The sequence below is a fragment of the Mirounga leonina genome, unplaced genomic scaffold (genome assembly GCF_011800145.1).
Source record: "Mirounga leonina isolate KUSES-001 unplaced genomic scaffold, KU_Mleo_1.0 Mir_418, whole genome shotgun sequence".
NCBI lineage: Eukaryota > Metazoa > Chordata > Mammalia > Carnivora > Phocidae > Mirounga > Mirounga leonina.
Window position 1 is genome coordinate 786,382 of NW_023270739.1, and position 14,183 is coordinate 800,564.

Consider the following 14,183-nt stretch of genomic DNA (forward strand, 5'->3'; position numbering starts at 1 on the left):
GATACAGGGGTTACTGTCGTCAATGCTGCAGCTGTCCAGGATCAAGGGAATGCCGTCCAGCTCGTTGACCTGCAGAGAAAGGAAAAGGCAAATTTATACGCTGAGAAAAGCTTGGGTCACACTGGAGATATAGAGGATTTGTTTCTCCTTTCTATTTCCTTACTCATTGCTACAACAGAATAGCATTCTGTCGTAGTTCAAGCCTGCCCCATCAACCACAGCAGAGTTCTAAACGTGACCTTCGACAGCGAGGGCAGGCAGACACAGGAGGTTAGACATTAGTGACCGGCCTGCCCCAATGGATTCAGATGATGATGAGACGTCAGTTAACAGGTGACCCTCCTCCTCCCCCTGCTACAGCCCGGTCTCCTGTACCTCCCTCCCATCACCCCAACCTCCGACGACTCAGCCCAACACCCATAGTCACCACCTCAGAGCCTTCCGGGGTGCACGCCGTCCACCTCCTTCTGCTAAGTTACACTCTGCTGTACATACATCATTTCTACTTTACACAGGCTGCGTATTTATTGTATCATTCCTGCTTTTACGACATGTTAGTGTTACTTTAGGTTTTATGTGTTATTTGGTAGGATTTGGTAGGTTATTTTGGGGGACTGAAAATGCTCAAAAATTTTTCCATGTAAATTAAGGGTAATTGTTTCTTTGCCTTCTGCCCTCTCAGCTTATAAGGCTTCAGAGGAACTCTCTGCTTTTGGTTATCGGGGGAAACCTGTATCTAAAACACCTACACCAACCCAGAAATATTTAAAAACAGACATATAAACAAAAAGGGATACATTATTTCTCCTTTCACCCCTCCTCAAAAATGCTGGTGCAACTGGATAGCCATATAAAAAAGGATAAAGTGGATCTCTTCCCAATACTGTTCACCAGGATAAACTCCAAATGGAGCTGAGTTTATTATAGTTTAGTAGTACTAGTCAGTAGATTGTTTTTCTATGTTAAGAGTAGGAAAAGCTTTTCAAACCGATTCGCAATCCTGAAGCAATAGGAGAAAGGTTTTAAAAGTTGGACTACATTTTTTAAAAAGGCAAACAGAAACTGGGAAAATTATTTGTAAGATATCACAGGCAAAAGGTTCATATTTTAAATATAAAGAACTTTTAAAAACTGAGAAAAGGCCAGCAATCCAGTAGAAGACAATGGATCCAATATATGAACAGAAATGGCACCGAAACAAAGAAATGCAGATGGGCCACGGACATCGGAATGTGTTCAACCCTGCAAACGGCTTGCACACTGAGACACCCTTCCCACCCAACAGTGTGGCAAAGGAGCAGGCGACGGGGAGCCAGGCGTCCTCACGCACTGCTGGAGAGCGCAGACGGCCCAGCCCCCGCGGAGGGGCTGCTTGGGGTGAAGCGGACTCACATGGGGTATTACTCTCTGACCCAGTCATCCCAGTCCCAGGACAGCACCTCAAACCGCACAGTCACACGAAGTTATGTTTGCACACGTTATTCACTGCAACACACGATGATGCTCACCCTCTTAAAGCATACAATTCAGTGGATTTTAGTTTATTCACACAGCTGTGCGACCATTACCACTACCTAGTTTTAGGACACATTTATTATCCCCAGAAAGAAACTCCATACCTATCAGTCATTTCTCATTTCTTCCTCGGCCCACGCCTTGGCAACCACTGATCTGTCTATGGATTTGCCTATTCTGGACGTTTCGTATAAATGGGACCTTTCGGTATGTGGCCTCTTCTTTCAGTTAGCGTAACACTTTCAGGTCCATCCACACTCCAGCATGTAACAGCACCTCATTCCTTTTTACGGCTAAATAATGTTCCACCGTCCAGACAGACCACATTTTATTTATCCGTTCATCCACTGACAGACATTTGAGTTGAAACGTTTCAACTTTCTGGCTATTATGACAAAGCCGCTGTGATCATTGTGTATGTGTTTCTGAGTGGATATGCATACTCAGTTCTCTCGGCTGTACATCTGGAGGGGAAATTGCTTGGTCTTGGTGACTCTTTAACATTTTGGGGAACCGCCGGAGCATTTTTCAAAGTGCTGCACCATTTTCTATTCATGCACGAGGGTTCCAATGGCTCCACATCCTTCTCAATACTTGTTTGACCATCCTCGTGGGTGTGAAGTGCTGTGTCATTGTGGTTTTGACCTGCATTTCTCTGATAACTAATCATGTTGCGTACAGCACAATTTACAACCACAAAGACCCCAGAAACGACTCAGATGTTTAGCAACGCAGGCTGGTCGAATAAACTATGGCACAGACACCAAGGTAGGAAGCTGTGAAAGGGAGTGGGGGCGACCTAACGCACTACTCTGCAGGCATCGCCAGGACAGAATGGTCAGTGAAAAAACCCAAGTGCAGCACGGGCTTATCTGTGAACCTTTTGGGTCATGCATCGGGAGAAATACACAAATTTGCTTCTATTTCCCAGAAGACACAATGAAGCGTTAAACAAAAAGCTAGTAACGGTTATCCATAGGGGGTGAGGAGAGAATGAGGCACGAGAAACAGGAACGGAGGCAAGGCCTCTGTTAATGTACCTGCTTATGTAATTCTGACTTTGGAATCCTGAATATGTTTTATATAATTTTCTAAAATTAAATTTATAATGGATGTTAACTAGACTTACAGTGATTATTTCGCAATATGCACAAATATTGAGTCATTATATTGTACACCGAAGGTAATATGTTGTATGTCAATTATGCCTCAAAAAAAAGTTAAATTTACTAAAGTTATAAAAATAGAAAACAGAAGCAGATTAATCTGATGACATGTAAAACAAAGAAAAACTATTTCACAGAACTGAAACAGTATTTGACTTTAGGTCCCTGATGAGAGGGTGGCCGGTTAGCTCAGTTGGTTAGAGCGTGGTGCTGATAGGTCCCTGATGAGATGTATCCTAAGCTCAGAGAGAAATCTTCAAATGGCATTCAGCTTAATTTATTCTGAACTTTCATATATTTAAAGCAAAGGGTAATTAATGTTATTAGGAACTAAGATTTTCAGCATAAAAAAGAAGTATCAAATCCAAAGATAATTTTACACTTAAAAATTAGAAATATTAGCAAGATTTCCTGATCTATTTTTCAATCTCTAAAAAAAACTTCCTAGCTGCTTACTGTAAAGGCCTTAGCGAAGACAAGCAGAGGTGAGCATTCCCAGTACTGGATGAATTACAGATCTTCCTCGACTCACAATGGGGTTATGTCCCAATGAACCCACCGTTACTACACCCAACCTACCGAGCATGGCAGCTTAGCCTGGCTGACCTTAAGCGTGCTTGGAACGCTCACATTATTAGCCTACAGTGAGACAAAATCATCTGCCACAAAGCCGATTATCAAATGATAATAAAGTGTTAAATATCTCATGCAATTTGCTGTCCAGAGTGAGAAACAGAAAGGCTGAAGAGTACAACACGGCTGTCAGCATATCAGCTGCTGCTGACCCTCATGATGGGGTGGCCGATGGGAAGCTGTACCGCGCGTATTGCTAGCCCGAGAAAAGATCCACACTCAAAATTCCAAGTGCAATTTCTATGGAACGAGTTATCCCTTTCACACCATCGTCAGGTTGAAAACTCCTAAGTCGAGCCACCGTCGGTGGGGGACCTGTCCCAGTGGAGGACGGCGGACCTCCCACTGCATGCGACGCACACACCCGCAGCAGGGTCACTGCTGCCGACCATCGTCAGTTTCACAAAGGCAGACAGGAAGAGAATCAATCTAAGAGAAATGAATGTAACAGACATCTAGTACACACGAGGCGATGACAAACACTTTCATCATGTTTCCTTTCCTTCTGGTGAGGCCAGGGTGAGCATTATTGGCTCCATTTTACTGATAAAGGAAGTGGCTCATGAGTCTAAGTACCCTCCCCAGGATCGCTTAACTAACAAGTGCTATTCCAAGGGGCCTGGAGACCACCGGAAGTCTGTGAAAACAGACCGGGAGAGGAAGAAGTCAGAAACTGTGCTAACGGTTTAACAGGGTTATGCTGTTATGTCCCCTGAATCTTATAATAACACCTAGGTTTGAGTCTTCCAGATCTTTTTAAAATTTTTATTTTTCTAGTAATTCATTTGTATTATATTTCATAAACATACTGAGGAATAAAAATATAAATATATAAAAATAAATTTGTAAATATCTTTATAAAGATATTTATAAGAGTATCTTATATTCTTATAAGAAAAGAGGAGCAGTTCTTCAGCACAGGTAGTGTGAGGAGCGCTGGCACCAAAGGTCAGAACCCTAGAGAGGGCTGCACCTGGAAGGGGCCATGTGCTTGAAAAGAGCAGCAGGAAATTTTTGGGCCAAACTGGTAGTGGTTTTATATTCAAAGTGAGATTTTATTCAAAGCTTCCCGACGCAACCCTCACGCCGCACATCTCCTCCAATAACCTGCCACACATCTACCTGCCACGCATCCCCACGGAGCAAGGATCCCGATGTGGGGGACAATGACATCTCCAACGGCTCTGCTCGGGGGTGAAGAGGAGGGATCCAGGCAAGCAGCAAGGGCCTGCTGGATGGCATAGTGATGACAGAATACCACCTGACCCTCCAGCCCTTTGCAAATGTGTGATCTTAAATCCTCCTGGAACATACCGGAATAGCGGGGTGTCTGACTATATAGCACCGGACTCGCAGGGAAGACCTCCCTGCAGAAGGGACATTTAGCTCGGGATGAGCATAAACATGCACTAAGTGGACAAATCAAGGGGGCCGTGGAGGATGTTTTGCAGGGAGAAGAGCGTGTGCAAAAGGGGGGAGATCTGAAGGAACAGGGCTGTTCCAGGAACTGGCCGGGCAGCACGGCGATGAAGGGCGAGCACTGGGGAGCCAGCGTGCTGGGGTCGAAGCCTGGTTCTGCAGCAGCACTGCTGAGCCGAGTGACTTTGGGCAAGTCATTTCACCTTGGCGACTGCGTCTTCTCGCCCATAAAGCGGGAGGGTGGGGCTCGCTTCCGAGGGTGGCTGCGAGAAGGGAACTGACTGCTACGGAGGCCAGCCCACGGCGGTGCTCCATGATGGTGGCAGCTGGTCACACTAACACAGGGAGTTCAGGGGTTTGGAGCAGGAGCGGACCTCCTGCAAGGATGAAGCAGCAGGAGGAGAACTTCCACAGAGCTAAGGTTACAATCCTACTTTGCACCTCATACAAAAAACTGGTTTGTCTACAAACCACTAAGTTTATTTTCAAAAATCTTTTTTTTTTTTTTTTTTTGGTGAGAAAACTATTCAGGATCTAATATCTGATGCAAAAAAATGTCTCATTTTCTGGGGGGGGTGGATAAAGTAGAATTCTCAGGGGTGCTAAATGGGTAAGATTTCCTTTGAAGGAAATGAAATCACACGCTAAAATGTGAAATTCAGGAGGGCAGTAAGGATGAATGAAAGAGCTCTTGAAGATCATGGTTACACTAGGGTGGTGGCTCAATGGGGGGCATGCTTTCTCAGGTAAGTATTTCTCATTCACACTGCTCCATTATGAAATGGTACAAGATAAATTTCTTTTTAAAGATTTTATTTATTTATTTGACAGAGAGAAAGTGCACGAGCAGGGGGAGCGGCAGGCAGAGGGAGAAGCAGACTCCCCACTGAGCAAGGATCCCGATGTGGGACTTGATCCCAGGACCCTGAGATCATGACCTGAGCCGAAGGCAGACGCTTAACCAACTGACCCACCCAGGTGCCCCAATACAAGATAAATTTTTATAGAGATTCATTAAACGTTTATAACATACATGATCTCTAGACAAGGATGACGGTGGCATTACGGCAAACGTACAATTATAAACTGAAGAATGGACTCAGGTTCCATCCCTGGGATAAGAACACGCAGATGCCAGCCCTTCAGGAGGGGTGACTGATAACACAACCGTGTTACGACCAAACTTGAGTTGACTGCAGCGGCTACATGTGCGTAGCTCCCATCTGGGGCAGGGGAGAACAATTAGGAAATTAACAAGTTTTCTTCTGTTCACACTTCATAAAACAAGGAAGCTGTTTGTTTTCTTACCTAACATGTTGGGAATTGATTCTAGACCTATAATAAATGAGTCACAAGCTGTAGTGCATATCAAGGAGCCAAGCTCAGTCAACACTTTCACGAGCTAACACATCTCAACAAGACAGCAAGTCTGGCTTAAACAAACGAACATTTAGCCCCTGGAAATAAAGTGTAAACAGAAAGACGACTAATTGATTTGCTAACTGTTCCCTCCCGCCTTGGCCAATCATCTCGGAGAAGGTACTCTGCCAAGTGTGCAGGCCCGCCTCTACTATCTAGGCTCCTTTGGGAAAATATACTGGATGGACAGAAAACGGAGCCTCAACTGTTCTGGCTGCTCTCACATCAAACGGTAAATGCAAAACTCCAAGAACCCGAAGAAAGCCCAGAGCACAATACCAACGCAGGACCTAATCTCCATTAAATATGTAGTGAATCGAGCCTAACTGACATTTGGTAAAAGTGTGTTCACAACACAGCTCCGCAAAATAAATAAATACACAAACAGAAAGTTCATCAGAGTCCTCATTCTGAAGTCAATCAATGACCAGCGGGGGTGTGGCAACGCTCCAACAAGGTCTCTGTGGGGATGAAGCCATCCTCAGACACGCTGACAGCCACTCAAAGGGCCTGGAGCCCAAAGGTGACACTGGATGAAATGGACCATCCAGTCGGAAATGTGGATGCACCCGCCCATGGGCCAAGACTCAATGATCACCCCAATCACCTGGAGGGACAGTAGATACTTTGGATGCAGACAGATCTACACGAGAATTCCAGCTCATCCTTTCAGCTGTGGAACACTGAGGAGGTTTCTGAACTTCACGAAGTCTAGACTTGGTGAGACAAGGGGGTCACGCCCACCTCACAGGGTCACAGTGAAGATCCGTGAGGATGCATTCAGCACAGCACCCCGTACGTAATCAGGACATAAGAAACGGCAGCATGTGTAACACTGCTTTCACCTGGTTCAGAGGTTCTGAAGGTTTCCTTCACGACCCACACTTGCCAAGGGCCGGACACAGGACTCCTTCACCAAACACAAGGTAGGCTTTAGCAAAGCTCCAAAACATAAAGATGGACAGTTCCATAAGCAGGGAATTTGTAGACATGGTGACTCTAGGTTAGTCCCAGGTTTCTCTTGACTGTCTCACGAGCTGAGTGTGATGCTGGCTGCTAAGCCTCACCCACAGCCCCTCACCAACTGTTGCCTCACACAGTCAATTCTGAGTCCCACAAACACACAGCATCATTCACCTCCATGTTGCACTCATTGTCATGCCGTTTTATACAGCTTCACCCCGGGCTCTTCATGACTGAGCTGCGGCCACTGCCAGACAAACAAGTCATGTTGCTACTACTCAGGACGCTACAGGACATCTGGTAAATTCTGCAGACAACCTTTGTCTAGCACGTAGAGCCGTAGGCTAGTGGTTCACAACCTTGGCTCCACATCGGCATTACTGAGAGGTTTCAAACAGTACTAATCCTGTGGTCCCAACTCCAGAACAAAGAAATCACAATCTCGCAAAGTGAAATCTGGGCATCAGAGTCTTGGACAAAGTCTTCCAGTGATTCCAACGTGCAGCTGAGCTGAGAATTCCTGACCCGTGCCGAGTCCAAGAGCACCCACTGAGCCAGCACGGGGGACCCATCGTAAACCCTGCCAGAAGCCCCTAAAATGGAGCACAGTGCCCTTCGCGGTTTCCCCTCTGGTGCTTTTTTCTTTTTTTCTTAAATTCCCAAACCAAGCTCTGTTGAGCTATGACTAACATATAGCAGACCGTAGCCATCCCTGTGCAACCACAGACAAACAAAGGTCAGGACGTCTGCCTCGCCCAGAAAGCTCCCACGCGGCTCCGCCACCTCCGGGGCTCGCCCCCAGCTCTCATCAGCCACGGAGCAGCCTCGTGCCACTTACTAACCCTCTCTCCTTTGTTGGTTTTTTTAAATGGTTGCTCTAGGGTTTAGAGGATGCATCTTTGACTTGCTGTGTTCTACCTACAAACAGTATTACACTGTTTCACACACGGTGTCAGAGTCTCAAACCGGGCACCCCGCGTGGCACTGGGGGAACTGCTTGCATATGTTTACATACATTATAAACCCCCGAATGCGCTGCTGTTACGATTGACTCAAAGAGCCTCTTAAGTAAATCTAAGAATGAGGATAAAGGTATTTTGTTTTTAGCCACATATTGAACTATTCCAGGGCTTTCAATTCTTTACAGTCAGGTCTCATCCGGCACCACTTTCCTTCGCTCGATACAACTTCCCTCAACACCCCTCAGGGCACAGCTCCACTAATGGCAATTTCTCTTGTCCATCTAGAAATGTCTTTATTCTACTTTCATCTGTGAAGGATATCTTAGCTGGATATAGAATTCCAGACTGGCAGTTTTCGCATTTTAGAGACGTTACTCCACTGACTCCTGTTTTGCATTGCTGCTCAAGAGACGCCTGTTAGCGCTTGTTATCTTTGTTCTTCTTGACGGCCGGCAGGAGTCAGCGTGGTGGCGAATACCAGCCCCGCAGAAAGATGAACCAAAGCCAAAGGGGGTTCTTCACAAACACTAATAAAGTGAAAAAAATTCCAGGAAGATTGATGAAGGAAGGAAAGAGAGACATCGATTTAAAAGAACAGCATGAAAAGAGAGAAACAGCTACAGAAAACATAGATGAAAATGTTATGAGTTTTATGAAAAAAGCTAGAAATCAAGGTATAATGGATATCTCTGAGGAAAGTAGAAAACATCAGCATTGACACAATAAATAAAACTCTTGAATAGAATAATTTAAATATTTAAATTATTTAAAGATACAAAAATGACCAAGACTCACTGACAAAAACATTCAAAGACCCAACGGCTCTCCAAGTGAGTGCCACCAAAGTTTTCAGGACCACATAATCTACTATGTATATAAGTTGTTCCAAAATAACAGGACAAGAGAGAAAGCTTCCCAACTCATTTTAGAAGGCTACTCTGACTTGGTCCAAAGCCAGCATAAGACAGACCAGGATAGGAAATTACAGGCCTATTTTAACTATGAATATATACCCCCTCCCACTCCCACACAAAAAATCCTGCAAATAGTATTAGATGGACTAAATTAAACATGTTACAAAAATTCACCATGATCCCAACGCCGACCAGAAAATCTACAGTGTAATCATCCTCATTAACATACTAAGAATTACCGCAATATCACTGAAGAAGCATCTGGTAATGGTTAGCACCTATTTGTGATTTTTTTTAATTCTCAGAAAACTGGAGAACCTTTCTAACTTGAAAAAGGCTATGTGCCAGAAACCTGTAGTAAGTATCATACATGCTAAGAGAGAATTTAGGTAGATCCCAAGACCAGAAAAAAACACAAGGAGATGGTCTTCTTACTCTGATGTAGAAAAATAAACTCAGTAAAATAGTGTGACTTAAAAAGGTCTTTGTTTGGAGCAACCTGACTCTAGAAATCAGAGAGAAGCCAGAGTGGTGTCAACGGTGCTCAGTCCTACGGTCAGAATGGAAGCAGCAGAAGAACAAAAACAGAAGAAAGCAATCAGGCTGATTCAGGTGAAGAAAGAGTGATTTTTTTTTTTTTTTCCAGGAGTAAAAGCTGAAATCTTAGTAGATCAATTACCCAGATATAAAGTGGAAAATAATTATCTAGAAGGCTGGGATAAAGATCTAAAGGGACGTGAAAACACACCCAGTCCTAACCGCTCTCCGAGATGGGATAGATGTTCTGGTTGTTACTGGAACAGAAACTGGGACTGGGGCCCCACAAAACCCAGGACAGGAGAAAAACCATGGGCTTGGCTCATTGGAATTGTTCACAGAAGCAGGATCCAAGAAATGAGTGAGGAGAGAACCCCTAAGTGTCACAGGCCACCGACTGTCACAGACTCACGGAAGTCTAGGGAAGCAGAAATGAGGCCTTTCTGCATCAACACTCTCCCTCGGACACCACAAACTTTCTGCTGTTTGGCAGCAAAGACTATTAATTGCTGGTTTCTGGGGACACGCTTTTGCTTGGGAAGAACCATGAGCAGACTGGGCACTGGCTTGTCTAACTCTGGCGTGGGGGGGGGGGGGGAAGTGCCATGATAAACCCGTGCCCTGTTAACTTTTCTCAATTTTAAGAAGTGAGGCATGTCAGAGATTTGGTATTAGGGTTTGTGAACCTGCGAGATACCAACCTGGCCTGCAGCAGGTAAAGAAGTCCTGATCCCAGGAAGGCATGGGGAGTCACTCTCCAGGCAGGTTTACACGGAATAAGTTGGACAGGATACATTTTAAACTTCAATCTCTTTGAATTTTAACTCATATGAGCAGAGAATCTGACTTTAATGTCTTGGACTTTAATTTAAAATGGAATGTAATCTTTGGATTTTAATGTCTCCCTGGGAATTTGATAATGAGATAGAATTAATATTCAAATTTAGAGTACCTCTTGTGGGCATTTTATTATTGCACTGAATTTAGTCTCTTAATATGCAATGAATTCTCTGCCTTGAGGTCAAAGTGACTTTGGAGTTAATTTAATTCATGGGTTGGTGTGACCCACTTAAGAATCTTCTGGGAGCAAAATCTCTGCTCTCCACCAGTGGTCCAGGAAAAAGAAAGGAGCATGGCTGGTAGAAGCAGCAAGAGTGGCCTCATAATAAAGGTGGGAGCAGAATGGTCCTGACAATGAAGCTTTCTCCGAAGAAGGGACACACTCTTAGCCCAATACTTAGCAGAACAACAACAAAACCCAGAAAGAATGCTGAGAGGGGTAGACATCTGCTCTCTTTACGTTGTAGAGAGAGCTGTATTAACGTAATATCTGATGGCCTCTCCAGGTCCTTCACCTGCTCCTTCCCAGGGCAGTGACAATCAGACTAGTGAGTCTGATTAGGACTAGTGGTTCTATGAAGTCCACGGCATACATATTTATTTGTTTGTCTGACTCTTTCATTAGGCTCTGGGGTCTTCAGCTAACATGAAGCATGCTTCCTTCATTCCTGCATCCTGTGCCTTGCCCTCAGTAACTAGTTGCTGAAAACATACGTGGATATGAAGGAGGTAAAACAGCTCTGATGACCGACCCCATGCACACACCCACAAGTATATAGGGAGACAAAGTCCTGGTGCTTCTGCAACTTAGCACGGGGGGGTGGGGGGGCGGAGAGTGCGGGACACATCCAGGAGAGTGCACACGCAAGAAATAAGTAAAGAAAAACAGTACAGATCATGATAATTCCTATAAAGGGAATAAAGAGGATGATCAGCTAGAGAGTGACAGGGGAGGCTCTCTTTTAGACAGGGCGGCCAGGTAATACTTTTCTATAAAATGGTGACATTTGAGCTAAGACCCAAGCATGCAAATGGGGCAAGCACTCAACAATCTACAGGGAACCCAAATCACCCAAGGGAAAGGGAGCTGGAAGTACAGACTTACCGGTGGAAAGAACTGGGCACATTTGGGGTACGGACAGGAAATCAGCATGGTTCTGTGCAGGGAGCACGGGCGAAATGCTGGGGCGAGGCAGTTAAGGAAGGAGCCAGAACCCGTGGAACAGCGGTTCTCAGAGCTGAGTCCCTGCAGCAGCAGCCTAAGCATCACCTGGGGACTTGTTCTTCAGAAATGCAGATCCTGAGCCAACCCCAAACCTACTGAATCAGAAACTCTGGGGCTGGGCCCAGCAGAGAGCTGTTGAACGAGCCTTCAGATGATTAGGATGCATGCTGAACTTTAAAAATCGCTGCCACAGAGTAGCGGTTCTCAATCCTTCCTATGAATCCGAATCACTTGGGGAGCTTTTAAAAGTGATGCCTTGATCCCACCACACATCAACTTAATCTGAATCTTGGGGGCGATGGTCCAGGCATTATACAAATGCACATGTGTATATTTTAAAAGCCCCCTAGGTGATTCAGCTTCCTAGAATATAGTCTTGAAGGTCAGGAAAATAATCTGGATCTTTTTTCTTCCCCTAAGTGTAAAAGGAGTGATCGAAGATTTTATACAGGTGAATGAAATAATCCAATGTGGATTTTCAAAAAGAGGACCTCTGGCTGCCATATAAAGATGTGGGTGAGGAAGAGCAAGAAGGGAAGGCCTGTCAGGAAGCATTCACTGCAGCAGGTGAGTGGAAAGGGGACAGGTGCACTGGGGATAAAAGCTGCAGCTGATGGGAGACAGATCTGACAGGAATTGCTTTCTAGAGGGGTGGTTGGGGAAGAGAAAGGAGGACTGGTTTCATTTACTGAGACATGGAAGAGCTCGGAGACATCTGAGTATACACCAGCAGTTACGTCCTCTGTGTCTCCTTTATGGAGAGTGTGAACTGCCGTGTATCCCACTGTGGAGCCCAGGGGACACAACTGGGCTTGAGAGGTACACGGGGTCACCTGCACACAGACAGATGGTCTTTAAAGCCTGGGACTAGGGGCCTCCCAGGGGAGGTGGCTACAGACAGTGAAGGGCTCAGGACCAAGTCCTAAAGCATTCACACATTTAAGGGGTCTCAGAAGAGAGATTTTTGTGCTCCTTCTATAGCCTCGGCATCATCGCCAAATACGGTTTCATCAAAAGGTTTGAGAAATCCAACACTAGATACTACAGGCAAATGAAGGCACTTTCTCATGGATTAATTTGTAAGAAATATGAATTTTTTCCTGGAAGGAGATAATCAGTAACTGAAAATCCACAGGGCTAAGATTTTCTTTAAAAGCCACAGTGACCATCAGATTATTTGTCCACTGATCATTTTTCAGGTAACTTTTCAGAAGCTGATTTCTAAACCAAATTATGTGGGCTGCAAATCGCTTCCCTTGTTAAGATTATAGGAGTAACACATACGCACATACATACCTCACTAAAATGAGTAAAAAATATTTTAATTCCAACCGACTCCTGCTGTACCAGCCCAGTCCTCGAGAAGAACAGAAGCGACCTCGATGGGAAATTCAACTTCAAGACAACTGATTCCCTAAGTCTACTGCATGCCCAAGGTTAAAAAAAAAAAAAAAAAAAAAAAAAAAAGCCAGTCTTGCAAGTGGGGGCTGGAAGGTGGGAGTGAAATAACCAGTGGGCTCCCCAGTCCCTGAGCCCCTCTGTCCCTCTCCGCTTGAGGGCAAACAAAGGGGTCAAGCAGGAGGGCAGAACAAAAAAGGTCAGTTTCAGTGCCAGTGAGGACTAGAATTCATTTCAGCTCGTGATCACCACCACCCTGAAATCTCACCCCAACCCAGGCTGACATTTGAGAATCTGATCCCTCATCTCAAGGGTCAGGCCCCAGGCCTGAGGTAGGGACAGATCCCATCCATGAACATGTTCATGTATCGCCAGGCTTTTTTGTTCAACTCATATATATTATACACATATACATTTAAAAACGAAGATCATCTTCATATAGAAGCTATCCTGTATCTTTCCACGTAATAAAAATTGTTTGAAAATGTGATTTTTAAAATGGTGCATACCATTCCATTACTACCATCTACCATAATTTATTTCACCTTCCCTGTTCAGGACACTTGAATAATTTATCTGTTTTTACCAACAATATAATGAACATCCATATATCAATATTTTTATGACATCACTGATCCTCTCCTTTGGAGAAATTCCGCAAGGAAAAACTACTAGATGAAAAATACAATCATCTTTAAATCTCTTTGATACACATTGCCAAACTGTGCCCCAAAAGGGTCTTTCCACTTCGTATCATCCTTATCCTTTGTATCACTTTATCCTTACTGACAGTGAGCAATTTTTTCCAAAGTTGCTTTTCTTAAAGAGACAAAAATTTTTACTTTCTAGCTTCACTCTTTTTATTATTATCGTTGTTGTTGTTGTTATTAGAAAGGCTGAGCATTTTCCACCTACAGTTTGGGACGGTTTTGTGAAGCGAAGATTTTAGGAGGTAATGGTAAAGTTTTGCAGACCAGCTAAAACCCGCAGAGTGGGTTCTGCAACCTGAGTTGGGAAGAACCTATGAGTCTTGCAACAGGTGAGCAAATAAATGTACACACAAGAAGGACAGTCACCATGAGACAAGCCTTGGCCCAGTGTCCCACAGGGGACCAGGCCACCGCAGAGCCTCAGCGCAAACACCAGCGAAGGGCGGACAGTACCAAGAGCAAAGCCGTGGCAGGAGCCAGGA

The 14,183-nt window shown here is 44.7% G+C and overlaps 1 protein-coding gene across 1 annotated transcript in view; it reads right to left on the minus strand.

The window, feature by feature from the left end:
• ATXN10 (ataxin 10) overlaps positions 1 to 14,183 on the minus strand; it is a 159,224-nt gene that overhangs the window by 27,874 nt on the left and 117,167 nt on the right. Inside the window, exon 10 of the mRNA XM_034987309.1 lies at positions 6 to 69. Within this exon, the coding sequence (XP_034843200.1) occupies positions 6 to 69 (64 nt within the window). The remainder of the gene's footprint in view (positions 1 to 5; positions 70 to 14,183) is intronic.